The sequence below is a fragment of the Motacilla alba genome, chromosome 1 (assembly GCF_015832195.1).
Source record: "Motacilla alba alba isolate MOTALB_02 chromosome 1, Motacilla_alba_V1.0_pri, whole genome shotgun sequence".
Classification (NCBI taxonomy): domain Eukaryota; kingdom Metazoa; phylum Chordata; class Aves; order Passeriformes; family Motacillidae; genus Motacilla; species Motacilla alba.
In genome coordinates, this window is record NC_052016.1 from 37198796 (window position 1) to 37224093 (window position 25298).

At 39.8% G+C, this 25298-nt stretch overlaps 1 protein-coding gene across 5 annotated transcripts; it reads left to right on the top strand.

Annotated features, from left to right (window-relative positions):
- The first annotated feature begins 47 nt into the window (after positions 1-47).
- KEL (Kell metallo-endopeptidase (Kell blood group)) lies at positions 48-23420 on the top strand. 5 transcript variants are annotated; one of them, XM_038148874.1, is made up of 19 exons: positions 58-739; positions 836-988; positions 6093-6234; positions 7562-7765; positions 8353-8477; positions 9384-9530; positions 9756-9818; positions 10911-11099; positions 11622-11767; positions 13029-13152; positions 13648-13758; positions 14797-14895; positions 15429-15506; positions 15962-16065; positions 16936-17046; positions 19084-19151; positions 19396-19553; positions 20375-20467; positions 21683-23407. In XM_038148874.1, the coding sequence occupies exons 2-19, from the start codon at positions 971-973 to the stop codon at positions 21857-21859; spliced, it is 2157 nt and encodes a 718-aa protein (XP_038004802.1). In that variant the 5' UTR covers positions 58-739; positions 836-970; the 3' UTR covers positions 21860-23407. The 5 variants fall into 5 exon arrangements, with proteins under 5 accessions (XP_038004818.1, XP_038004828.1, XP_038004809.1 ...); XM_038148865.1 differs by having other exon boundaries at positions 58-676; positions 21683-23406; XM_038148890.1 differs by lacking the exon at positions 6093-6234 and having other exon boundaries at positions 48-676; positions 7562-7894; positions 21683-23420.
- The last annotated feature ends 1878 nt before the right edge of the window (positions 23421-25298 follow it).

Sequence of the window (25298 nt, forward strand, 5' to 3'; positions counted from 1 at the left end):
AAAATGTCCTGTCCTGGTCTTCTGCTTGTTTCAAGCACTTTGGCTGACACCAAGCTGGTCCCCACTACCTCTCAGCTCACAGCTGCTAATTGGGAAGGTCTCACATCCCAACGTCTCACTCTCCTACTCAGTTTTTAATGTCTCATAGAAGTAATCTGGGTTCCTAGTCCTCAAAGCAGAGAAACCTCCCTCCTAAATCTTCCCAATACTCCTTAAATAAGCAAAGACACACATGCTGGCCATCTTCCAAGAAGCAATGAACAACTGTAAATAGAATCAGCAATTAATGTTTTTTTTTTCTATGCCTCTTAATGGGAAAGAGAAAATGTGAGATGTGTTTGCCCCTTGAATGGACACTAGGGCGCAGATGAGAGAGCGAGAGCAAGAAGCAAGTCAGCACCTTGGCTTTTCCTCGTGGGAGGAGGAGCACTAGGATCCCTAGCCCGCACTATCTAGCAATAGGCAGAAGCCTGCGGGCCCCAAGGCAACAGCAGGTTGAAACAGGCTAGTGGCAGGGAGAATATCAGACCAAAACAGGCTTGTTGGTTGGGCAGGATAGTCAGGCTGCTGGAGAGAAAAGAAACAGCGAATAGCTGAGAAGAGGCTGAGGGAGATAGAGAATCACATACTTCTGTTCAAAAAGATTTCTGTGGAGCTCCAAGACACAGAAAGGCAGGTGGGTCACAGAGACACAGAAGGGGAAAAAAATCCTTTTATGAGAAGTAGAGGTGTTAAGAAGGTGGGTGGAGAGTTGCAGAAACACCATTTCCCTCCCTCCCATTTTCTCTAAGGGTGTTTGTCTCTGAGCTTTTCCTCTCACTTCTCCTCCCCACAGCAAAGAGCCAAGCTGGGAAGAAGAGATTGTCTCTGAACTCAGCAGAGTGTGTGGGCACAGAAGACTGATAGCAGCCAAGTAAACAGAGTTCACAACTGTGGTAGCCGCAGGAGCAAAGCCTGCTCAGTGACAAGAATGAGCACTGTTCCACAGGTAAGGAAATGGGTCTGTCTTGTAATCTGCTGGGGGACCTTCATTGCACACCTCTCTTTTCCTTCCCCTTTCATAGCTACACTGCTTATTGCCTTGGGGGACCGAGGTAGTTGAGTTTTTGACAGTTTGTATCCCGAAAGGTCTTGTCCGGGTCTCAGAATTAATGATTTGGGATATGGTGTGATGATTTAGGGGTTCTTGCCCTTCCTGTTAGTCACCCTAATGGCCATTCTGAGAACTGTTTGAAGCACTGACCAACAAGTAATAATAGCAATAGTAAAACTATTAGTAGTAGTAATAACAACAACAACAACAACAACAATAAGAATAATAATGACATATTTTATTCTATCTCCATTTTTTTTTCAGCAAGATTTTATAGGAAAGTACTTCTACAGAAATGTGCAGTTTGTCCCCTACAAATAGTTGTGGATAAGCAAGGCATAGGTTTTGGAATGTGAGAATGACATGGTGAGCCTAATTGCTTCCCATGTAGCGTGGTGTCCTTTTTCAGCTTTGATGTCTTATATAAATAGCTAGCAAAGCCTTAATTACATATTTACAGACAAATTGCACTGAACTGAACTGTTAGCTCAAGGTTGCTAAAAAAGTACAAAACATTCAAGGGCAACAGAGATAAGTGAAGTGTTCTATGTTATTAAATAATACAAACACTGAAATGTGCATGTGTTCTTACATTGAGATCTGTTCAGTGTGACTGTGGCTGTAATGCAAACAGTCACTTTTATTTATCTCATCTGCATTTTTATAGTTGAAGAATTCACAGAAATGTTTGTTTTGTATATCCATTCCCAAATTTCTGTGTGATGAACATCAAACCATAATCATAATTTTAGTTGTTGACCATGGTTTTGCTTTACAATTTTAGTACTCCAGAATACAATTCAGCAACCTTTCTGTTTCATATTTCATGTGAGCAGGCACTCTATTTCAAACACAGGCTAAAATATTTCTCAAATAGCATTTAATGGGCTCAATTTATGTGCTTAAATAATTTGCTGACAAAAGATAAATTTAAGAAAATGAAGGTTTTTGTGATATTGGGATATTAGTCTGAAAATATGCCATCCATGTGAGTAATGTGATAAACATGATTTGGGTAACAGCCAAAGTCAGTAATTCATGAATAATCTACTGGCTGAAAAACAATACCACTACATTATCTGGTAAATAGTTATGAAAAATAACTTCAGTTCTCTCTTCCTTTGATCTCTTTTTAAAAATTTACTTTATTTTCATGAAAGCTAGATGCTTCTTTTTCTGTAATAGCGCTAAACATTGTGAAAATGGAAGGTAAGAAAGAATTAGGCAGAGTAACTTCAACCTCCCTTCAGAATTCAGGAACAGCTCACAAACAGAAAGAAGGAGATGCTCAAGGAAAATCAAATTCTTTGGCTGATTTAGTTGTATCAAACAGTTCTTGCTTTAGTGATAACAGTACTTGTCATGCTATCCCAGGTATGCTTGCATTTGAGTCAGATGATACACATAGTACATTAATTTAAAGTCAGAAATTTTTATAATTTACAGCTATTAGAATAAATCTTTTAATGATTTTACAGCCATTTGTTCTCACTTAGCTATAGTGAAGACATTTAAATTTGAGCATTTGCACATGCTTAAAAACATGAAAGAACTGAAACTGTAGTGGAAATTGCATTCATCTTTATGCTAATACTGATTATTCTTCTCACCCATAAGTGAGGCCTATAAGGAAAAACCCTGTCAGAGGTTGAAGTATTTTTATCCTTTTCCACTGGCTTGTTCAAACCATTCACTTGTATCTTTACATGGAGCATGCTGGATGAAGCAACCAGGTCTCAAAACATACCACAAAAAAGTGCTGCTGCTTCCTGCAAGCTATGTAATGTTCCTGTATCCTGTCTCCTGGAAGTGTTGGTATGCCACCTCTGGGTCCATCTACTTAAATCCACACCTCTGCCTCAGCCAAGAATCACTGGCTTAGGAAGGCGTCTGTATTTTAGTGCCTGTGAACCACTTAATCTATTGTGGCATAAAAGTGAAATTCATTCTAGATCAAGAATCTGACAGGGATTTTGCTCTGGTCGGTATCTGTCTAAGAGTACTGAAAAAGCAGGTATTTGTCTGTCTAGATTTGTTTAAGCTCTTGTCATGAAAAAGACATAAAGGAGAACTTAAAGGAGAACTAAATACGACTGCCCTCCTCTTTTTTCTCTGTTTATGTACGTCCACAATTTCTTTCAAATCCCACCCCAGTTACAGATGCAAGATTAGAAAGGCATTTATCATCGAAGGTGAAGTGTTTCAAGAACAATTTTTATGCTTATGGTTCACATAACACAGACCGTAATCCAATTTCTACGTAGAGGTCCACAACCAATTTCCACTCCCCTGTCATTTGTTTTGTACTATGTTATTATTTTGGGCAGGCTGCTCTCAGCCAGGTACTTCTCTAGTCGTTTCACAATGGAGATTTGAGGGGGGCAGTGCTGTTTCTCTTAGAGATTTTTAAAACTCCGTTATTTGATGCATTTTGCATTTCAAAATAAACATCATGCATAGGCCTGAAATAGGCCGACTGTTAAACTAAAAATTCATAAGAAATTCAACAGACAGTCTTGAAATTCCAGTTTCTTGTTAGTATCTCAACAGTCATACCATTTATGACTCAAAAGAGAGAAACAGATGTCTTCTGATAACACGAAACCAAATAATTGCAAAATTGTTACTATTTCATAGTATGAATAGGCCAGACTTTCTGTGTTAAAAACAAGAAGTTTATCGCAGCAGAGAAGTCAGGAGAATTGTGAATGTAAATAATTCACTCTTTCCTAAATGGTGAAAGATGAAGGCTTGCATGCCAAAGAATAGTTTTCCTATTTCCTTTATCAGCTAAGCTAGTTTTCTTTCACTCAGTTAGTTCCCTGCTGTACTGTTGTGACACTTACTCTCTTACTCCAGGAGTAAAACTAGTGTTTTGCTACAGGGACTTATGAAAGGAATTTGGATTTCCTCCTTTGTAGTTTGTACACTGTACTTTGCCAGTATGATCACGTTCTGTATCTAGCAACTTCTAATGTCACTTGTATGTACTTGCTCTCCATTTGGTTATTCTGTATATTTCCTGAAGAAGTCAGGAGAATAGGATTTTAAAGGAGGAAAGCATTAGGCACTCAACTCTTGTTAGCAATTTCCAGGAGTTGAGGAAGCCTTTGAGAGGCTTTTCTTCAAGATTGAATAAAATTCATGTTTGAAAGATTCTAAAATGATGAGGTCTCTTTTTCTATTGCTTATTTTTGTTTTCCTTTCAATTAATGTTTTGGTGCAGAAGTCGTAAATAGTATGTTAGTCCAGATGATTAACAGCAGACTCATTAATTTCCTCAACGTTCCCTTAGGAGAAGGAGCATATACTGTGACATACTTAATTCCTGTAAGATTTTCCTCCATTTCTTGTGATTTTTGTCAAGATCCATGTTTCCTGGTTTTGTGGCAAAGAACACAGATACTTAGAGTGGTGGGAAATGCAGTTTAGCTGCTGCATGTAAGGGAGCAGCAAAGGCAGAAGAGAGGTGACAGTCTGAAACCTGAGAGTCATGGCAAGGCAGGCAAGAAGCAATGACTTAAAAAGCAAGGGGTGCACCCCTCAGTATGGGCATGAGGGGTGTAAGGTAGGCCTGGTGACAGTGCCCAGGGTCAACCAAGAGTGTAGATTGCCAGGCAAGTCCCTTGGGAAGGAGGCAGGTCCTTGGGCAAACCTGCAGAATCAAGTCTGTAGGTGATGGTGAAGATCCAGATTGATGGGATGCCTGTGCAGACAAAGCCATGGCTGCCATTGCAGCAGAGCTCAGATGGATACCGCACAGGAGAGCTGCAGATGGCCAAGTTGAAGTGGGCATGTGCACTAAGGCTGCTTCTTGCCTTTCCTCAAAGAGTTCCAAGGCCTGACAAGGTTTCTCAAACAGATTTCTTTTATCAAAGAATCAGGCTAGAACAGGGAGCTAAACTTGAGCCTGTGGGGACAGTACAGACCAGTCCCTGACAGTGACATGTAGGACTCTCCCAATAGCATTTCCATCAGCTTTCACAGCAGCGAATTTTCTTCATGTTTGCTACAGCTGAGGTTTTCCATTATCCTCTGGGTTTCCCCCCTCCCTTCTGCCTCCCTTTTCTCACTGTGTACTCCTATTCAGTCATTTCACTTTTCATTTTTTTCAGTTCTTTCCCTTTCCTCATATATCACCAGTATGCATTCCTGTGTCTGTTGTTTCGTAAACTGCTGTTCTCCAGTCTTACGTACATCAAAGTATGCAGAAGGAGAGAAAATGTCATATTATCTAACTATATCCAGGTAGATGTTAGGGGTGTATCTTATGATAGTCATCTAGTTTCCTTTACAGCCAACAGAGAAAAGGACAAATAATTCTGAAGAATGCTTCAGCTCATCCTAAAACAGATATCTAAAACAGAAGGTGTACTCATTAGGTCCCTAGCCTGTTCCACAGACAAAAAACACACACCTAGATTATGAAGAAAACAAAATTTAAGTGACATAAAACCTGTCTCTATATAAGATCTTCTCAGCAATTTACAGCTTACTTCAGTTTGTAGAATAGAACAAATCTTTTCTCTCACTTGAATTGGACTAGAGGGCTTTGGATGCAGTATTTTATTTCTTGAGGAGAGATCCAAAATTAGTGCTCAGATTGCCAGACTCTGGCAAAAGAAAGAACCACCAGTCCTAGCCATCCTATTATTAGCTTTATAGACTCAAAAAGGCTTTGATATCTTCAGGAAGTATATGCAAGGTGATTCCACAAACCAGAATGAACCATGGAGGCACAAGTCTCCTCATAGCAAGCTGTATTTTCAATGAGTAAATCAAAACACTGTGCAACAGTTATAGCTTGAAAAAACAGGGAAATAAAGAAAGTGAGAAAGCCCATGGCAGTACAGACATGTAGATGACTTGGATGACTATTGGTGTTTTGGCACTAGTCCTGTGAATGATTTTTTAGTAGATTAGGTGGGAGATGGAGTATGTTATTAGTGCTAACCTTAATATGAATTTTTCTTTCTTGATTTTTTTTCTGTCTCTTCAGACCTGTGACCAGGAGCTGAGAACAGGTGCAAAGAAAGAACGATGCCTTCAGGGGAAAAGCCTACTTCTATGTGCACTTCTTCTCAGTACTCTCCTTGGCTTTACATTGCTTATCACCTACCTCGTGATGACTTGTGCTCTAGGTATAATATGAGATATCCTTTTCCATTCTTCCTCATCCACCCCATTTTTAAGATCCTTTTCTCTCTTACCTACCTCCACTGTGTTTTATGCTTAATATCAGTTTTAAGAACTAGACTTTCAGAATCTGCAGGAATCATAGCTCCTTTTATCAAAAAGGTACATTTTTCTACCTCTTCCTTTATTCACAGTGGGAAGAGATCTTCCACATCTGTCCTCCTCTGCCTGCTATTTAATATGCCTGAGCCCAGTTTTGAGGGAGAGCAGCATTATATTGTATTGCACCTCATCAATGTGTTCTGCTCTCTCTGTAGTAAAGAAACTGAACTGAATCTGAGACTTGGAGCTCCTCTTTTGCCTTTCTATCTCTGCCTTAAGTCTAGTCCTGGTTTTCTAACACAGATCAGTGCAGTCATAGAGTAAAAGCAAAAGTCAGAGTTTCTTGCTAATGAGGAAGCTGTGAATATAGACCAGAAACATTAATTTGGCTTCCAAATTTGCTAAAGAACTATCTGCAGAATGGTCCATGTGAATATCTCTGCATATAGAAAGCTCAATACAGAAGGTGCATTTATATTGGTGGATACAGACATTCCCTGCTCCAAAATAAGCACTGTTGAATCTTTACCTAGCTTTTTTCTTTAGCTCTTGTTATATGTTAGAGACTGCAGAGACCAAAGAAAATCTGTTTAGATCTAGTCCTTTTTCACTCTGCATACCTTCTTCCATGTCAACTTTGAAACCATAGTATGGAAAGTTTTACCTTGATTTACAGGTGGATTATTTCAGTAAATAATTGATCTGATCTGATGTTGATATAGGATACTCAACTAAAATGATAATGTATACCCAGCAATTTGAAGCAGAAAAAGAAAATTATAGATCAGAGCAAGATATTCTAGAAACATCCTTGTCCTCTTTTGACAAATGTCATGCTGAAAAATGTTTCCCATGCTTGGAAAAAGACATGTTTTAATCTTATCTCATTTCTTTCTCTGTGCTATGTCCTTCTCTTGCATCATGTATTGACACCATCAGTCGCTTCTTGTTTATCATGTGGCTGATTCAGAGGAAAGACATTGAGATAGCAGAATAATCCAACCTGTGGCTGCCTAGATAGTACAAAGGACAATCTTCCTGGGATGTGAAAGAGGAACACATTTCATCCACATTCAGCAATACCTTAGAAAGAATTCAACACTGCATGCAAAGGAGCTTGTACCAAAAATAAGTCTTTTGGGGTAAATGCCCCCTAAAAGATTTTTGTTTGGAGTTGTTTTCGCTCTCTACTGTTACTTCTCAGTTCTTTCTTATTTACTTCCTCTTCAGGATCCTGTGATGCTGAGTCAGATCCTGCTCTGTTGGAAAGACTTCTGAATTCTAGGAATGACACTGTTAACCCCTGTGAGGACTTCTACAAATATGCCTGTGGCAGATGGGAAGGCAAACAGTCAAGTAGAACCAGAGAAGAATCACTAAATGTATTTGATGTGTTGTTGGAAGAAAACCTGTTGATCCTGAAAAGGCTTTTAGGTAGGGTCAGATGATTGGTGTGTTACCTTCGGCATCTGCCTCGGTCAGATCTGACAATAGTAGTGACTGAGAGCACAATCATTCCTAACAGGGACTGAGTCCCCTCTCTTCGTTCTTCTGTCATTACAGGTACAGATTTATTTTTTGAGCATGTCACATTACAGTAGCTGCATTTTAAACATTTTAGTTCCTCTTGCCGAGTGTAACAGATGAAAGCCATGCTTTAAATTCTGACAGCAACCCAAACCATTTTCCTGTTACCTTGTCAAAGTAGGCCATTGTTGCTGTGCTAGTCTGAATGTGCACTCTGGTGATGTGTCCTGTCTCCATGGGGCACTGAAGCTAGATATGCACCAACTTTCTCTTGTGCTCCAGCTTCCATGCAAAAAACCTCACATATTTAGCCTCAGGAAGAGTCATGGTGCTAGAAAGTTCCTTGCTTTGGGTCACTGTGGGAAATGTGGATGTATTTGTTAAAATGTTCTGGATCAAAGTACAGTATTTTCTTAACCTGTTCTCTGCTCTAATGCTGTCCCAACTTCTTTTTAAATTGCTTTTTAAAATTTTAAATCTACTTTTTTCCTCAGAAAGTCCACCGTTTGGAATAAGAGGCTCAGCCAAGGAGAAAGCAATACAATTTTATCGTTCCTGCATGGATACTGAACGAATAGAGTCCCAAGGAGCTCAGCCATTGAAGGACCTCCTAAATGAGGTGAATGTTTGTGCTGTTTCCTCTCCCTCAGGAAGAGAATTCCTACAGGGAGAAGGAAAGTGGGCAGGTGCAGTCATAGTCCTACATGATGTAACTTTTGAAGAATCTGACCCTAGTCGTGGTTCATAGCACAACTTGCAAGTGATAAATTTTCTAGCTTTAAATGCTGTTTTAAGAACTGATTTTCTGACATTCAGGTACCTGAATCTCTCCTCATAACCTTATATATTATTGACGGATGGTAAAAAAAACAAGTCTACAGAGAGTGGTCATGTTTAATCTCAGAAGTTTGATTCAGTATGATGTGACTCACAGTTTGGGGAGCATCTTGAAAATGGATGAAATTTTTATGTCTAAAATGAGATGATCATTCAGTAGTCAAGGCTGCAAGGAGAGCTTGTTTAAAGGAGAAAACCCTTCTCTTTCCATTCTGGGAGACTCCTCTTGGTGCCAGGGAGGGCTGGACATCTTCCAGCCAGGAAAGAACATTTATGCCCTGTGTCAAAAGAAGATGCAGAACCTTCCAGCAAAAGGAACAGTGACTACAGGCCCACCTGTGAATCTACACTGATCTCTGTTTGTCCTTCTGGATGGCTTCAGAAAAATGAGAACTATTTCCTGTCTCCTCCTTATCCAGCATTTTTTCCTGCACATCTTACTCTGTTGCTAATTACAATTCCTTCTCCTTGTGTCATTTTGCAGTTCATTGCTTTGCTTAAGGGAAAGTGTCAGATCATTTTAAAGCCACCAGGGTATGTAGAATACTTCACGAGTTTCCCCTGGTGCTTTTTGCTCTGCTGCTTCTCAGTTATCAGAATGACTGAGCCTATAGGTGTAAAAAAAAAAAAATTGTAAGTACAGATCCAAACAGTTTTTCTCACTTGCAGCATTTCTGTCTTTCTTTAGGTTGGTGGATGGTATAACACAGGTGTGCAGGAAGCAAAAGATTTTAATAAGACTCTTCAGATTCTCATGAGCAAATACAGCACCTTTCCATTTTTTAGAGTCCATGTGGGACCTACTCCTTTTGACCCCAAGACGAATATTATTCAGGTGAGTGTGCTAAAGAAAGAACATTGTCAAGGAAGCACTGTGAGTAAAAAGTCAGACCAAGACTCACTCAAGTTAGGCCTGTGTCCTTCACTGAAGAACTAAGCAAACATTTTCCAAAAGTAAAACAAATTAATAGCATTTCAAATTCCATTATAAAGAAATTACCAAAATATCCTCACATTTGCATTTCTGAAAATAGTACTTTTTCTTTACTCCTTTTTGCAGATTGACCATCCTGAGTTTGATATTCCACTTGAGAGTGAATTCAAAGAGAAAAATTATCTTGAGGTAACATATCAGAGGCTGAAGAAAGGTAAAAATAGCTATTTGATGCAGGGATCTCCTTGAATTGCCTCCTGATTCAGAGTGATCTGTTTCCATGGGTTACGGTCAGTGACCTCTGAAAATGCCTCCAGAAAGAATTCTTTACGAAACTCAACTTTTCCAAAGGATAGACTGTAAAATCTAACACATTTTAGCTGCCAGGTTTAAAACTTCTAGTTTAGAATGTTATAATTACAATTTTAATTTCTATTTGCTAAGTAGTCTGAACCTGGGCTTCCTTTTAGTTTTTGCCTTGAATGAATGTTTTTTAAAAAATGCTTTTTGTCCAAAATAAGGCTTTATAACAAAATTTGTGTATTGTAGGGAGGGATAGCTAGCATTTTTCAACTTATTTTAAAGTGTTTGAACATATGTTGGGGGAACAAGTTCTTTGACCTTGGGACATTGTAACAAAATGAACTTTGTCATTTCTGAACTTCATAAAAACTGAGTTATGTCAGTTTCTCAATCTGAGCCTTTCAGAAAAATCCTCAGAAAACTCCTGAGCTATCACAAGCATTTCTCTGAAACCTCATGAAAATAGAAACAAGAAGGTGACATATTCTCTCCATTAAAATACTGGGTCATTATATCACTGAATTTCTCTCCTCTGACTCCAGAAATGGCAGGCCTACATCTCTAAAGTTATTCTAGTATTTGAAGTGATTGTGAGCTGTGAGGAAAAGAATCTTTTGGGAATTCATTGTTGTTCACTGCGAGAGGAACTGTACTTGGCAAAGCATATTCCACATGAATAATTTCAGAAGGATGTTGCAGCAAGAAGACAGTTTTAGGGATGGGGTGGGTCTGCAGTAGTTTTGAAAGACTGAAGTCTATACAGTCAAGATAGATGGGTGGATGGATGGAGGGAGGGATGGATGGATGGATGGATGGATGGATGGATGGATGGATGGATGGATGGAGGGATGGATGGATGGATGGATGGATGGATGGATGGATGGATGGATGGATGGATGGAGGGATGGATGGATGGATGGATGGAGTGACTAAATTTTGGTCATGCATCTTCCATTGAAGATATGCTCTGTATTGCAGGTTCTCCGTGTGTATCTTTCATATTTGAAGAAATTGGGGGTCCTACTTGGAAGGACAGAGGATGGTCCCCCTGACTCCTTTTCCTTGACCTTGTCCTTCATCTCTAACCTCCAGCGATTTGTCACTCCACTGCAGAAAAGACAGCAGCGGGGGATGCTGTTCTTTCACACTACCATTAGGGAGCTACAGGTATCTGTGCCTTAAAGCCTGAGCAACTCAATTACATGTGACTTTCAGGACTTCATTCTGAAGATCCAGATCAAAAGAGATATTGTGTCTCTTGCTTTTTGCTTGTATGATATGGACAGATAATAAATCCAAAGTCTGCAACCAGTCAGAGTCCCATTCTGTTTGTGAGACGCAGACCGATCCAGCAGAAGTGGTGCCCCGTGTGAGGATCAAACTCACAACCTGTGTTTAAATGCCACTGTCTTGCAAATTACACTTAGAGCCTGTTGAGCTTTAAATAACCCAGTAACTTATGGTCTTTTACTGACAAAGTTTTTTCAAGCCCACAACTCTCTCGCTTCCCCAGTGCTAATTCCCTTTAAAAAAAGTCAGTTCTCCTCTTCAAGATGCACATTATAAAAACAATTTAACTTGTGGAAAGTATCTCTTAACATTATTGGGAAGACTATCCTGGTTTCCCTATTATTTCTTGTGAGCCAGTTTAGATTCATAGCTCAGCATGTAAGGTTTGTTTGCTTGCAGGAAAAGGCACCTGCTATTGACTGGCTGGCATGTCTGAAGGCTGTCTTCCATCCTGCGCCAATGAACCTCTCTCAGCAAATTGCAGTGCATGACATGGATTACTTAAGCAACATGTCACAGCTCATCGAGAAATGGCACAAGGGAAGGTACGAGTCAATATCTATGGTTGCAGTTGCTCATGCCCCAAAAAATATTTTCTTCAAATACCATAAGTTTAATAGATTAGAGGCTGCTGTGTTAGAGGCTGCTGAATCCAGTAGTCTAAAAATTGCAAGGCTTTTGTGGCTTTGTATCCACAGGTTTGGCCAGTGCTATGGCTTAGGATATATTCCCAATAGGTTTGCATATGCATGCACCATGTATGAACACACATCTAAAATAACATATTTATGTGTGTCACACAGAGATGGAACAGTGTCTTGACTGGCACCTATCCACTCATAGCACTCATACCAACATGAACACAGACTGATTCTATTCCTCAGCTCCAGCTGATTGGGATTGGTCTATACTAGTGAAATATGTGAGTGCACATGCATGATGTGGCTCACTCCAAGAGCTGGTCTTGGGTATTTAGTCTGTTGAGAAGCTGGCCAAGATCTCTTGGTGTTCACTTGGATATATCACATGAATATATGATCCCCTGAGTCTTGCAGCACTACTTTGGTTGCTCATACTCTGGTGTCTTCCTGTTACAAGCACACGTATACTATCAGGTCTCTTCAGTAGCTGCTCCCAACCACTAGTATTCCCAATAGTCAGCTCTCAGACTGCTGCTCTCTCCAGAAGCTAGCTGGATCCAAAGTCCCTTCAGTAGTCAATTCTCAGACTTGTCATCTCTCCAGCATTCAGTTCCATTTTCACACACAGTGAGTAGAATGTTACTTAACAACAGCGTTCGATAAGTTAGGAGTACAAATCCTGGTTACCATATGCAGGGCTCAGTCAGGCAGACACCCTGGCAAGCAGTTTACACTCAACCATTCCCTCTTATCAGTTTCCTCTCCATTTTCCCACATATATTCTCCCAGTCCACTATGATCCCTCCCTTTTCTCCTCCTTTGGTCCTTCCCATAAACATGCCATAATAAATCTCACATAATCCCACAGACCTCTCATAATATTCTATATGTTTCACCCAGTCCTAAATAGTATCCTTCTCCAACTTCCCATAAAGAATCCTGTACCCCAGCAGGGAGTTACCCCTTAAGTCTCCACAGTGTTTTGGGGAGTTTCTGTATTCAACTCATGTCAATGATCCCTCTTTGATAGCCCCAGGTATATTCTGTTCAGAGTTCTTTATTGTCATTGTTCAGGTTCCTAGGATTTCTCTGCCTTAAGTTACTCCTTTGACACTTACCTCGCTTCTGTGTTTATGGTTACCAGCCTTCAATCTTCTATCTACAGGGTCCTTCACATATATATGATTGTTTGTCTGGTTGGGAATCTTTCCCCAGCCCTTGACAGTCAATTCCAAGATGCACGCCTGGAGCTGTATAAGATCCTTTATGGAAAAATGGGGTCTAGAATGGTGAGTTAGCCTTTTATCAGTTTCTTCAGCCTCCCCAACAGCTGAACACTGTAGCTCATGTCTTCTGAATGTTCTTTTGATACCTTGGATGGATGAAGTTTCTTAGATCTGTGGAGAAAAACTACTCTCCCATGGTCATTAAGAGCTTCTTTTTTCTCAAAAGAAATGTGTGAGTAGATATGACCCTCAGAAGTTTAGAGAGCTGAGTGTACTGTATCATGGAGTAGGGAAAAATATATAGATGGTCACCTTTCTTCTATGGCTTTTTCTCTGCTAATATACAAATCTGTATCTTGAGGGAAAGTAAATGGAGTAAATCATAAGGAAATAAATGTTTTACTAGAAATTTTTACTGTGGTAGCTTAAATAGAACTACATTATTTATTCACTGCTGTCAATTTTAGACAGTGCTACTGTCCACACATCTATGTATCATTTTACTGATTTCCTAGTTCTTTGTCCTCACTCTCACGTGTCTCTACTTTGCTTTTACAGATCCCAGCTGAGCGCTGGAGGAAGTGCTTGACTGATACCAGCTCTTTCTTTGAGCCAGTTCTAGGGAAGATGATTGTGCAAGAAATTTTCCCTGAGCAGACCAAGAAATATGTAGGTATTCATCATCTTAACCCCTAAGCAGAGTTCAGCTTCACCTCTTTCTTTTTTTTTTGGCATGCCACCTTAAGATCACATTAAGGCAGCAATATCATCTGTAGGTTTCCTACCTTTTGTTCCTCCGCTTATGCACTTCCCCTCCTTTTTTGGGAATATGTCAGAACAAGACATTGGTGTCATTTCGGAATAATCAATGCCAAATACCACCTATTATCTTTGTCTCAACTGTTAGAAAAGTCATATGTGCAGCACCAGTAGCTATAACAGCCCTACAAATGCACGCAATCTCTGTATACTCCCTGGAATAACAGCATTAACAGTATTCATCACCAATGTGATATAGCTCAATAAGATTTTCAATTTCAAAGACACTAAGCAATCATATGAAAACATTCTGAGTGGATCCATGGCAAAAAGTACACTTGCCTGCAGTGTGGAAAAGATCCCTGGTTTTTTTTCATTCTGTGATGGTCAGAGTTCCTTTTTTTTTTTTTTTTTTTTTTTTTAGGAAAGTTAGTGTAGTACCTGGTTAAGCAGAGTTTGAAGTCTCTAAGGTGGCAAGAGTAAGTAACACCAAGAAAAGCTAATAGGAAAACCAAGACTACATGTAGGGAAGCATACATTTTAATGAATAAAGCATAATTTTGAAAGGGTTGACTCAGAATGCCATAATTTTGGAAAGGGAGACACCAGCAAGAAATACCTGTGCATACTGAATTTTCATTATGCTCAAGAGGGGAGGCAATTTTTCGATATCGAATGAGAAGGAATTGTCTCCATCTTAGTTACTGTGAGAGGCCAGATGAAAAGGTGTGTGGCAGAGAATGGTGAGCCCTGAGAGGAAAAACTGGATGCCAGATAACTTAAGGCTAAATCACTGTAGAAAATGAAATCTCTTTCATCACACGCACAAAAAAAGGAATTTTCCCCCAGTTATTCTGTGGTTGAATTGCTAGAACATGGGAAGATGGTAGCTAAGAGTGAGCAATGTTTTTGTGCAGTTGTGACCATGCCTTCTTTTCTCCATGGCAGGCTGAGCAGATGTTCTCTGTGATCCGAGATGCCCTCTGTGACCGCCTGGATCAGGTGGAGTGGATGGATGAACAGACTCGCCAAAATGCTAAGGCCTTGGTGCGTGCAGCAGGCAGAAATTACTGATGCCTTCTTTCCCCTGATGGCTCTGGAGAAGGAATGGAAGAGACCTACACCTTTATGTGTTCCTACCTGCTTCTACAGGCACACAGTCTTAGATAGATGCCTTATACTAAAAACTGAAGGTGGTTTTACAAATGCCAGCATGCGTGGGTACATACACTGATAGAGTGGCTCTGTTTTTGTCTGTCCATAAATACTCTGAATTAATTTTATTGTGATACAATTCCATTTTATACATCTAGAAAGGTTAAAAGCTAAAAAGCTAAATGGCAGAAGACAATACAAAGAAAAAGAATAGAACAACACTAGGCCTCAGGTTGTAGAGTTGAGAAAGCAGAGCAGCAGGACAAGATGTCTTCTTGAAACCAAGTAGCTGTCCTTTTGAAGGGCTGACTCACATATCATGCTTCCATTGGTTAGGAATAACCTTTAAAAGGACTTGCAGAATGTGAAGCCTCCTTTTGATCAAGCTTTTTTTATGTTTGTTTTTTTGTTTGTTGTTATTTTAGGTATCCAAACTACAAGTGGAGATTGGTTATCCAGCTCACATACTCCAGACTGACAAAGTGAACCTGGAATACCAGAAAGTGAGCTATATAATGTAAACATGCCTGCCTCATTATTGGCAGTTTACCTGTATCAACTGCTGTCTTGTCTGCTTACAAAAGAGGCTATGACCTCCGGAGCACATTTCCTACAGTTCATTTTTTGGGAACATATGGGACCACAGAACCGTTATCTGTTGCTTCTATATTCTTGCCTATACTGTCACCTATTTAGACGTGCTGGCCTGATAAAAGTAATTTTTTACCTGTTTGTATATTCTGTTTGGCCTTCAGATAACTTTCCGCTCATATCTTAAATTGAAGGTCTTTAGAAATGGGAGAGAAAAAAACTACAAGTACCCCATTGGCTTCTCTTCTGATTAACTCTTTTTTGATCCATGGGACTTTTCTTTTTCTCATTTTTTCTTTTTCTCAATTGTTCAATTCATTCCTCACTTATGCCCTATGACAGTCACATCCCCTGTCTCTTTCCTCAGCTGGAGATGAATGAAGACACTTTTTTCCTCAATGTGGTGGCTTGCTTGAAAGTACTGAGGGAAAATTCCTACCTGAATCTCCTTCAGCATAACCCACAGAAAAAGTAAGTCAGATGGTGATCTGAAAAATATAACAAACTCACATACTTGTGAACCAGCTGAGGTTGGAAGGGACCTGTGGAGATCTCCTAGTTCAATCCTCCTGCTCAAAGCAGGATTAGTGAGAGCAGATCACTCAGAACTGTGATAACTGTATGTCTATATCTGTCTTTTACTGTGGAAGAGGAGGAAGGGCAGGTGGGAGCCAGTGGGCAGAATTGGATTCAGTACCTCTGAAAGTGGTTTCATCAGTTCTGAATGTTGCTGCAAGTCTGCATTGCTACATCCTGCTTTAAAGAAACCTTGAATCTGGCAGGCTGTCCTTCATTGAGCCTGAGCGATGCTACCAAAATACCCATCATTGTGAAGAGAGCGCCAGACCTCTGAAAAAAACCCACTTTTTTTGATCATGCATCCTTAAGTAAGGGGGATAGCTGATTCTCCTGGACTTCTTAACAAAGCCAACAGCAAGGCACCCTGATGACAGGAATGCTGGTGGAGTCACCTCAAAGGCAGGACATGGGATGCTTCAGAAGGAAGGCAGCATTGACAGATGGGCTTAGGGCCTTACACCTCCTGCAGAGTATTCTATGCATGACTTCACAGGAGGTTACTAATGCTAATTTACTTGACAGGGAAATTGTGAGGGAGAATGTCTATGAAAACTAAGCTATTAGTTCTGACTGACTGTAAACAATTGAAGATTTATTTCAAATACCTGTAACTCTAGAGAATGTGAATTTCATCATTTGCTGGTGCTGTGTGAACAGTTGAGCTTTTTTTTTTTTTTTTTGTAAGCTCATTGAAAAAAAGGATCAAATTGTGAGATAAGGAGTTAGTACATTCTCTAATTTCTCTTTTTATTTTGCTTCTAGCTGGCATGTGCACCCCTGGAGTGTGCATTCATACTATTCAATAAGCCACCACATGGTGGTCTTTCCAGCTGGAATGTTCCGCAGTCCTTTTTTCCACATGGAGTTTCCCAGGTATGGAGGGGCTTCAGAGGTGCAAGCTGGATGTAGTCCCTGGGCTGCATCATGCTTCCAGGAGGAATCTTAGCAGGCGGTCTGTCCTTAATTTCTTTTTCTCACTGCATCCCAGAAAGACACAGGAAAGGGGGGAAGCCCAGATTTTTCTAAAGCCAGATGGATACTGCTTGATGCATTCTGAGAGAGAGTGATCATTGACTCTGCTGAAACAAAATCAGAATCTGGGTGAAAATGAACTAACACAAAGATATTACTCCAGGGCAAAGAGGCAGAAGTCATGTGTAGGTTAACTGTAAAGAAGACATTTCACCTTTGCCTCTCTTTTTCTAAATTCCAAGGATTCCTGAAATCTAACCCAGAGAAAACAAGAGCCTCACAGTGCAACTTCTTGTCAGAAGCCTTTTTCAAATGTATCACAGTTCTTCTATTTTTTTTAAGAAACCCTTTCTACTAAGCAAATAGATTTTTAACTCTGAGTCGTCCCCTGCAATAACAACACTTCTCTAGACCATACTCCTCTGGTTCTGTTCTTACATATATGGAACAGATCTCTTAAGCAATGTTTTTTCTGATAATAAAAGCACTCCAAACAGTTGACTGTAAACATATAATTCTATGTCCTTTTTGCCTATAGTGGATTACTACTTGTCCTAGTACCATTATACTAAAACATAAGCTCACATTGTGGCAAGAAGATGAAGTTTGAAAGAAATCTGTTTCAGTTAAAACTAATTATTGTCTTGATGGTGATCTTCTAGTGCTTGCAGTATTTAATTAATTTATTATAGTATGAAGAAAAGGACATCTCAAAAGAATAGTAGAAAAGAAATAGTAGAAAAGATTTTTTTCCCCAGTGATATGGGCTGTCACTATATTCTTTCTCTGTGAAAAAGTGTCTATGCCTTCTTTTTCCTTTTGTATTTGGTGTTAGTAAAGTACATTTTTCTCACTGTCACCTCAGTTGAGTAGACTGATAAGTAAAACTTGATCAGCTTTTGGTGAGTTGGTATGATAGCATTTTCTCAGATGATGCTCCAGAGTTTAAACTTTACTGGTAAAAGCCAATTCAGGTGACTGTGAGGATAATTTTTAAAATAAGAACTCAGCAAAGCAGTACAATTGTTATGGAATCGTAAAAAGGTTTGGGTTGGAAGGAACATTTAAAGATTGTCTAGTTCCACCCCCCTGCCGTGTGCAGGGACACCTTCCACTAGACCAGGTTGCTCAGAGCTCCATCCAGCTTGGCCCTGGACACTTCCAAGGGTGGGGCATTCACAGCTTCTCTGAGTAAAATTTATAAATTACCAGCTATAGAGCTCCTCCTGAGTTCCCAGTGATGGAATAACGATCTAGTACAAAAATTTCATGCTTCAGCAGTGTTAATCAGTGCATGGGAAAAAAGAATGAGCCCATAATTTCATATAATGGAAATGCATTTTGAGTGTTCTCTTCCTTGTGGTAGTATTCGTAAATTAATTGCATAGAACCATAGAAATTCCATTTGGAGGTTTATAGGACGACCTCTTGCTTGTAGCAAGATTGCCAATGCTAGACCAGAGTAACTGCAGTCAAAACATCATGATTTTAATTTGCCTTGCCCGTTTTATGTGTCCTTTCTCTCTAGACAAAAGTTGCCATATTGCTTCTCCCAACATCCTGCTTTTGTATGGTTACCATTGCTGTTTGTGCAGCAGTTCAGACAGAGAAGGCTCAATAAGGACATATATCAACAACGACAATACCTGTCATTACAGCTAATAAAGGCGGAATCTCGTTCATAGACTCTTATTGTTATGATAGCTTATTAGCAACAAATACTTTAAAGTAAGCCCATAGTACAATTTTAAGCATAGGTAAGATAATTTGCATTTGTATTTGCACTTTTACATGGCTGAGTGACAATGCATAGAAAGTACTTCTGTGTGGTCCCAGAGCAGAACACTCCTGTGGAGCACACATTTGTGCTCAGTATAAAGAATGCTCCTCTGTCCTCTTCTTCTTTCCAAAAGCACTCTTTTCATCTTTATTTTTCAGCGCTGTGAATTTTGGAGCCATCGGGGTCTTCATGGCACATGAAATTCTTCACTCATTCTATGGTTATGGTGGGTACTGGCTGTGGTGTCTTCATTTACTGTCCTAGGTCTCCTAGAAGAGTACTTGGTACTCCCTTAGAGGGTCTGAAATCCTAGTCCTTACATCAATATATACATATATGATTAAGGTACATGAACGTAAGGAAAACATATTTCAGTTCAAGCTGGCTACTAGGAAGAATCAGTGATTAATATGAGGAACACAGGTGAATGCCATAAATAGCTTTACTTCTAGGACATTTTTCCCCCACAGTGTTGCCTGAGGGCTGTCCTGCATGCAACAGGAGTGCACTACAAAGCTCTATAGACTGCTTGGTTGAGCAGTATGAAAGCTACAGCTCTAACGTCAATGGCACCTTCACACTGTTGGAGAATACAGCTGACACTGGAGGGCTCGCCGTCGCTTACCAGGTACTGTGATTTACTTCTGCAATCTCACAGTCTCACTATATAACGCACAAGATTGCCCCGCTGCTCCTCTCTCCCATGTCCCCCTCCAGTTCCAGATTTCTTGCACACCTGTGCCAGTGGAGCATGAGCCCAGCATGTTCTCTGTTAGTCCAGAGAGAGTTTCCTCCCAAAGCCTCAATGGAGGCTTGCTCATAGCCTCAATACAGCCATGTAAGACAACTTGTCCCCTTCACCACATTTACTTCCCTGTTTACATCATGCATACAAAGGCATGCTATTGTATATATGCTTATGTTATACTTGAGGAAATAAACTGAGACATGAAACAGAATTTTCTGTGATGGTGAAATGACTCCATAACAATGTTTTCAGCAGTACTTTGGAGAGAATTTTTTTTTTACTCATGCAGTACTTCAGTTTAACTGCTGAGGGTGGTGTGAGATCCCTAGATCTACAATAGTACTTGTTGCATTCTTTCATGAAGAATATTGGGAGGCAGAAAGTCTTTAATTATAGTCAAATATTTGTGATTTTTTTAAAAAATAATTTTCATTCTTTCATAGTATAATCCTATGACAATGTGTGTATTAGTATATGTGTAGTAGCAACTGAAATGGTAAGGAAAGTAATTATGTTGAATTCTCCCACTTTAGATTTATTAAGGGCATGGCCAGCAGCAGAGAGCCTCAGAATGAGGAGAGAGATACAAACTTGCTAATTTAATAAATATATATTAGATTGATAGATTTCATTGACAGAAGACATGAGCTTGTGATACTGTCTAAGGAAGATTTATAACTATCCATTTTATCTCTCCATAGGCCTATAAGAATTGGCTGAAAAAGCACAAAGAAGAGGATTTACCTAAGATTGGACTTTCACACGATCAACTTTTCTACCTCAGTTTTGCTCATGTAATGAATTCTAGTCATGTGTCTTTTTCACTCTCCATTTCTTCCACACCCTTACAGTTTGTCTTTCTCAATATTCAATCACTTTCCCCAATGATTCTGTGAGATCCAGAATCTTATTTAGAAGTTAAAAATCATATTTACAGCTCCTAACCTGTTATGGATCTCAAAGCTAACAAAAGGCCTGTCTGCAAATATATCTTTTACAAAGCACTGAAATCCACCAAAATTAAGTTGTAGCTGACAACTGTGTCAGGGAAAGCAGGCTTCATTGACAGCCTCTAAGTACTTTTTTGCTGTTGTGAGCAATCTTTCACATGGAAAGTGAAATCTAACTGTAGAAGTCAAGTATCTGTCCCTCCCTTCCTTCATTCACTTCTCTGTCATGGTGCGTAGCTGGATGTCGCATCACTCTGATTGACTGATAGTGAAAAAAAGTGTTTCAAATGTTATTTAGAGACAAAGAACTAGAAGTACATGCACCCAAATTTTGCTGTGTCTGTGGGAAGCTGCAGTAAATTGTGCAGCTATGCATAGCTGTGCTGCCAAGTTCCTCATGATAGATGGTGGGACTTCTGTGCTCGAAAAATCACATCCCTATAAGTCACTGTAATTGTGCAAAGGGAGAAGTTTTGTGTGTTTATTAAGTCAGAGCAGTGTGTGAAAAAGCCAGCTTATTGCGTCTTGGTGGCAAAATTTGCATTTTATAGGCTAAATGGCAGCTGCATCATTTGTTGATAAAAAAATGACTGAAATAATGAGAATGAAGACTTGGATTGCCAGTTTGACACCAGTAAAGTCATATAATACTTCCCAAATCTCTAGAGTAGTAATGGGATTTTGTGTAAGTGTAGTCCTTTGTTGATGAGCACTCATTGATTTCACTTAAGAAGTTGAATCTAGGCACTGAGACATCTTTATCACTTTTTTACATAGAGTCCAGTCTTGCATGAGCCTAGTCAGGGTGGCCTAAATTTTCTGTGTTCTGGACTATGCAGTATAGAAAAAGTGTAGATGACTTGTCAGAGAGTGAAATGGGGACAGAGAAGTCTAAGGAAAGGGAAAACAATCTGAAGAAAATCTTGTTGTCAGCCATGTATGCACATTTCCTTGTTTTCTCCAGCGCCCTCTGACATGTGCAGAGGCATGAGGAGACCTGAGTCTTCTTCACATGAGGACTTCCAGTCAAACTGACTTTTCTATTTTTCTTCCCTTCAGGCAATGTGTGGACACCAGGATCCAGAGAAGCTCCAGTCTTCCCTGAACACAGATCCCCATAGTCCCTTGCCACTTCGTGTCTCTGGGCCTGTCAGCAATAGCCGGGACTTTTCCAAGAGCTTCCAGTGTCCAAGTGGAACCCCAATGAACCCAGACAACAAATGCCGCATCTGGTAGTGCACATGGAAGAGGAGGAAGAGAGATGTGATGCCAGGGAGAGGAAGGCCTGACACATGAAAATATGACCATCTTCTCAGGGCCTCTAGGATGACATGGTGCTCTTTTCCACTCCTTTGCCTTCCTTTTCCTGTTATCCTTTCCTCAGCATTTGATAGCAGGGAAATTCTTAAACTGATCTCATAAGGAAGGGATCTCCTCCAAGGCTCTCAGTGCTCTGTCCCAGATGTGTGACAAGTCCCAGGGCAGCAAGGTGACTGGCCAGTTTCTAGTAGGCTTGTGAGGAGTTGTGAACGGAAAGACTGTTAGTAGTCCCTCTGTTTAGTGCATTTACCTGTCTGCTCCAGCAGCCTCACAGTTCTGTAGAAAGGGCAAGTCAATAAACAGGAGCTGTAAGACTTGTTCATATCTTACAATAGCTCTTGGGGAAATCCTATGGGTTACTGGGCAAACCGCACATAACTTACGAGAGAGGGAAGAATCCTCTTCTCTTCTTTTGCTAGTAAATGGAGACAGGTGCTAGGAAAGACAGTGGCTACAACTTGTAGGCTGAAAGGTAAGTGACTTAATAATGAAGTTTACTGGAGGCCTTCTCTGCTCTGTTTTTGTTTCATCAGCAAAATTCAGACATAAGAGGAAAGAGGAAGGCTCCCCCATTAATGGGAGGGTAACTGGGGAGCTGAAAACAGATTATCTTTCTTTTCCAACAAGATCCTCTTTTTAAAAGTGTCTAGGGTTGAGGATATGGTAGAGGATGCAATATGGGCGAGTCACAAAAGTTTCTAGAAGTTTCTGAAGGTTGAACAACTAGAGCCTCTTCCAAGAGCCTCTCTGCATCCTGATCCTGGTTCTCTTCCTACATTTGTAAATATTTACCATCCAAACAGAGACATAGAGCTGTTGCAGGGTTTTACTTTCTACTTGAAATTGAATTTTACGTATTAATTTGCTTTAGAGCAAAAACAGAGTAAGAAACAACATGATTTGGTGTAGCAAAGTGCCTAAAGTACATTCTTAAGACCAATGTAATAATTACATTTATTTCAGTGTCTCATAATTAGAAAATTTATGCCAATGTTCTAAACTTTACTGATGTTAATAAGTATACAAAATACTTATACCTTTTACATACTCTTCAAACTGTTCTTATTTATGGGAACATTTTTATTTTACTTATAATATTGGCTGCCTGGGGATTGTTTGTGGAATAGATGATGGCAAGTGGAAACATCCCTTATCAATGTAAGCATTTTAAAAATAACTGTGTTAATCCTTTTCAAGTACTGACAAATACAGCAAAATGTTTCCCAAGAACGGACTGTTCAGAGATTTTGTTTTCATTAACTAACAAAAATAGTAATAAAGTGTTTGTTTCTGAAAAAAAAATTACTTTGATTGCAAATGCTTTATCATCAGGCCTGTATCTTTTTTCTGTATTTGTACTGTTCACAACTTGTCCGATGCTCTTAGTTGAACTTCACAAGTAATAAATACGAATACTAAAATAATTTGATTTATTTACCATCATAAAAATAACAAAATTAGGCTTGTACTTATCATTACCATTTAAACAGTGTATACTCTTCCTTCCCTTCACTCATTCAATTATTTTCTCCAAGCAGCATGTCCAGACAGGTTTTTTTGAGATGCTAATAGCAAATAACATTGCATACCACTAAGTGCATAGTATAGACATTATTTCTGTGTCCTGAGTCTATCTGGCTTCTGTGTTTATTGTGTTTTAAAAAAGCAAAAGTTACTGACAATATGCATTTTGAGGAGTATAACTTTTCTTGTAACTATCTTGTTAAGTGTATGGGTAGGTACAGTTCCAGGGAATATGCTTTATTTTTTTCTTGTTCTTTCAATATATGTTGGATTTAATAATATTCTGTTTAAAAAACAGGGTCACCGGTGAAATTGGTGAGGTGAATTGATTCTTATTATTAGCTATGATGTTTTTACACAAAGAACATACAGGAAGTGAAAGAAGGGAAGGCGGGCTTAGAAAAAAATTACTGAGAATTTATTGTGTTTCTCAAGAAACAAGAAAGAAGGAAAAAACACTTTCAGTATGTGCACAGGGTCCTTGCCTTTGTCTTCAGTGTTCTAGTTCAGTTCCCTGGGATATGGTTGGTGAAGAAAAGCTGTATTGTCCAGAAGATGATCATGAAACACAGGTAGATGTTCAAATTGTCATCATTCATGATCACAGAAATTATTTCAGTCTCTAGCTCATGCATAAAAAAACCCAAAAAACAATCCTGAGGAGAAGAGCCAGATTCAAGAGCAGATCCTTCACTGCTGAGTTGCTCAGTATCTCTGAGCCCTCATGCTCCACCATATCGATCACCTCCATTCCTTCCCCTGTTGATGAGGCCACAAATGACTCCTCCATTTCCTCCCAGCCTGTAAATGAGGGAAAAAAAAGAACAACATAAGCTTTCTTCTTGTTCACTTCTTTCATACTTGAAGGCTTTTCACCTCTGCCTCCCTCTTGTTTTATTCTCCCTGCTTTCTAAACTTTCAAATTCTCTTCACCTTCACTGTATGTCTATTTCCTCCTTCATCCCAAGCAGCTTTTCATTTGTACCTCTTTCCTCTCTCTGCTTCTTTTGTCCTTTTCTTGTTTCTGTGATTCTGATTTTGAAATATTTTCTTTTAGTAATCGCTTTTTCCTCACTCCACTTTGCATCTCATGTTTTTCTCCTTTCCTGTATTTTCCATTACAAAAGTTATCCCAGATACATTCTTTTATCTTTTCAAGGCCATGACTACAGCAGTAGGCTGTAATAGCCCTTAAAAGCCTTGACTGGAGCCTTTACCTGAATTCCATGGGTCTGAGAGCTGCATTTAAGCTCTGGTCTGGGTCTCAGATCTCTATTTGTAGTCTACTGTAAATATACTTATCTCCAGCTCCATCCCTATCACAGCTGTGCCTGGACCCTGCTATTGTGGATCCTGACCTGCAAATTGACCTCCTGGTTTGACCTTGAATGTGCCTTGTCACTACAGACTTACTTGGTAGTCATGGGACTGTGTCTGACTCTATTTTCTTTCTTTTCTATTTTCTTTCATTGTTTCACCCTGGTCTCCAGACATGTCCTGGACCTTTCCTTTCAGATCTCTGCGGGATGTGAGGGGACAGCTGAGACAGGAGGCTGCAGTCAGGGCTGCGGGTGATCTAAGAGGCCTTAACATCTATGACTGGCCTGAACTTGTGTGTCCCTCATGTCCTCTGCCCAGTGTAAGAGTAGGGTTGGGCCATCACTGGACCATGTCTGACCCTGGTCACCATCACTGGGTTTGGTCCTCACACCGACTCTGTGTGTGTGTGTGTGTGTCACACAAGACTCCTTGAACTAGGACTTGTCTCAACATCACGGACCTCCCCGGTGACCTCTTGTCTGACCTGACTGCCATCCCCAGGCCTGTCCTG

What these genes read in the sequence shown, in the direction of transcription:
- KEL (XM_038148874.1), top strand. An exon ending in CTACCATTAGGGAGCTACAG is followed by an intron (nt 11,100 to 11,621) that starts GTATCTGTGCCT and finishes GTTTGCTTGCAG; the next exon opens with GAAAAGGCACCTGCTATTGA. An exon ending in TCACTCATTCTATGGTTATG is followed by an intron (nt 19,152 to 19,395) that starts GTGGGTACTGGC and finishes TTTCCCCCACAG; the next exon opens with TGTTGCCTGAGGGCTGTCCT.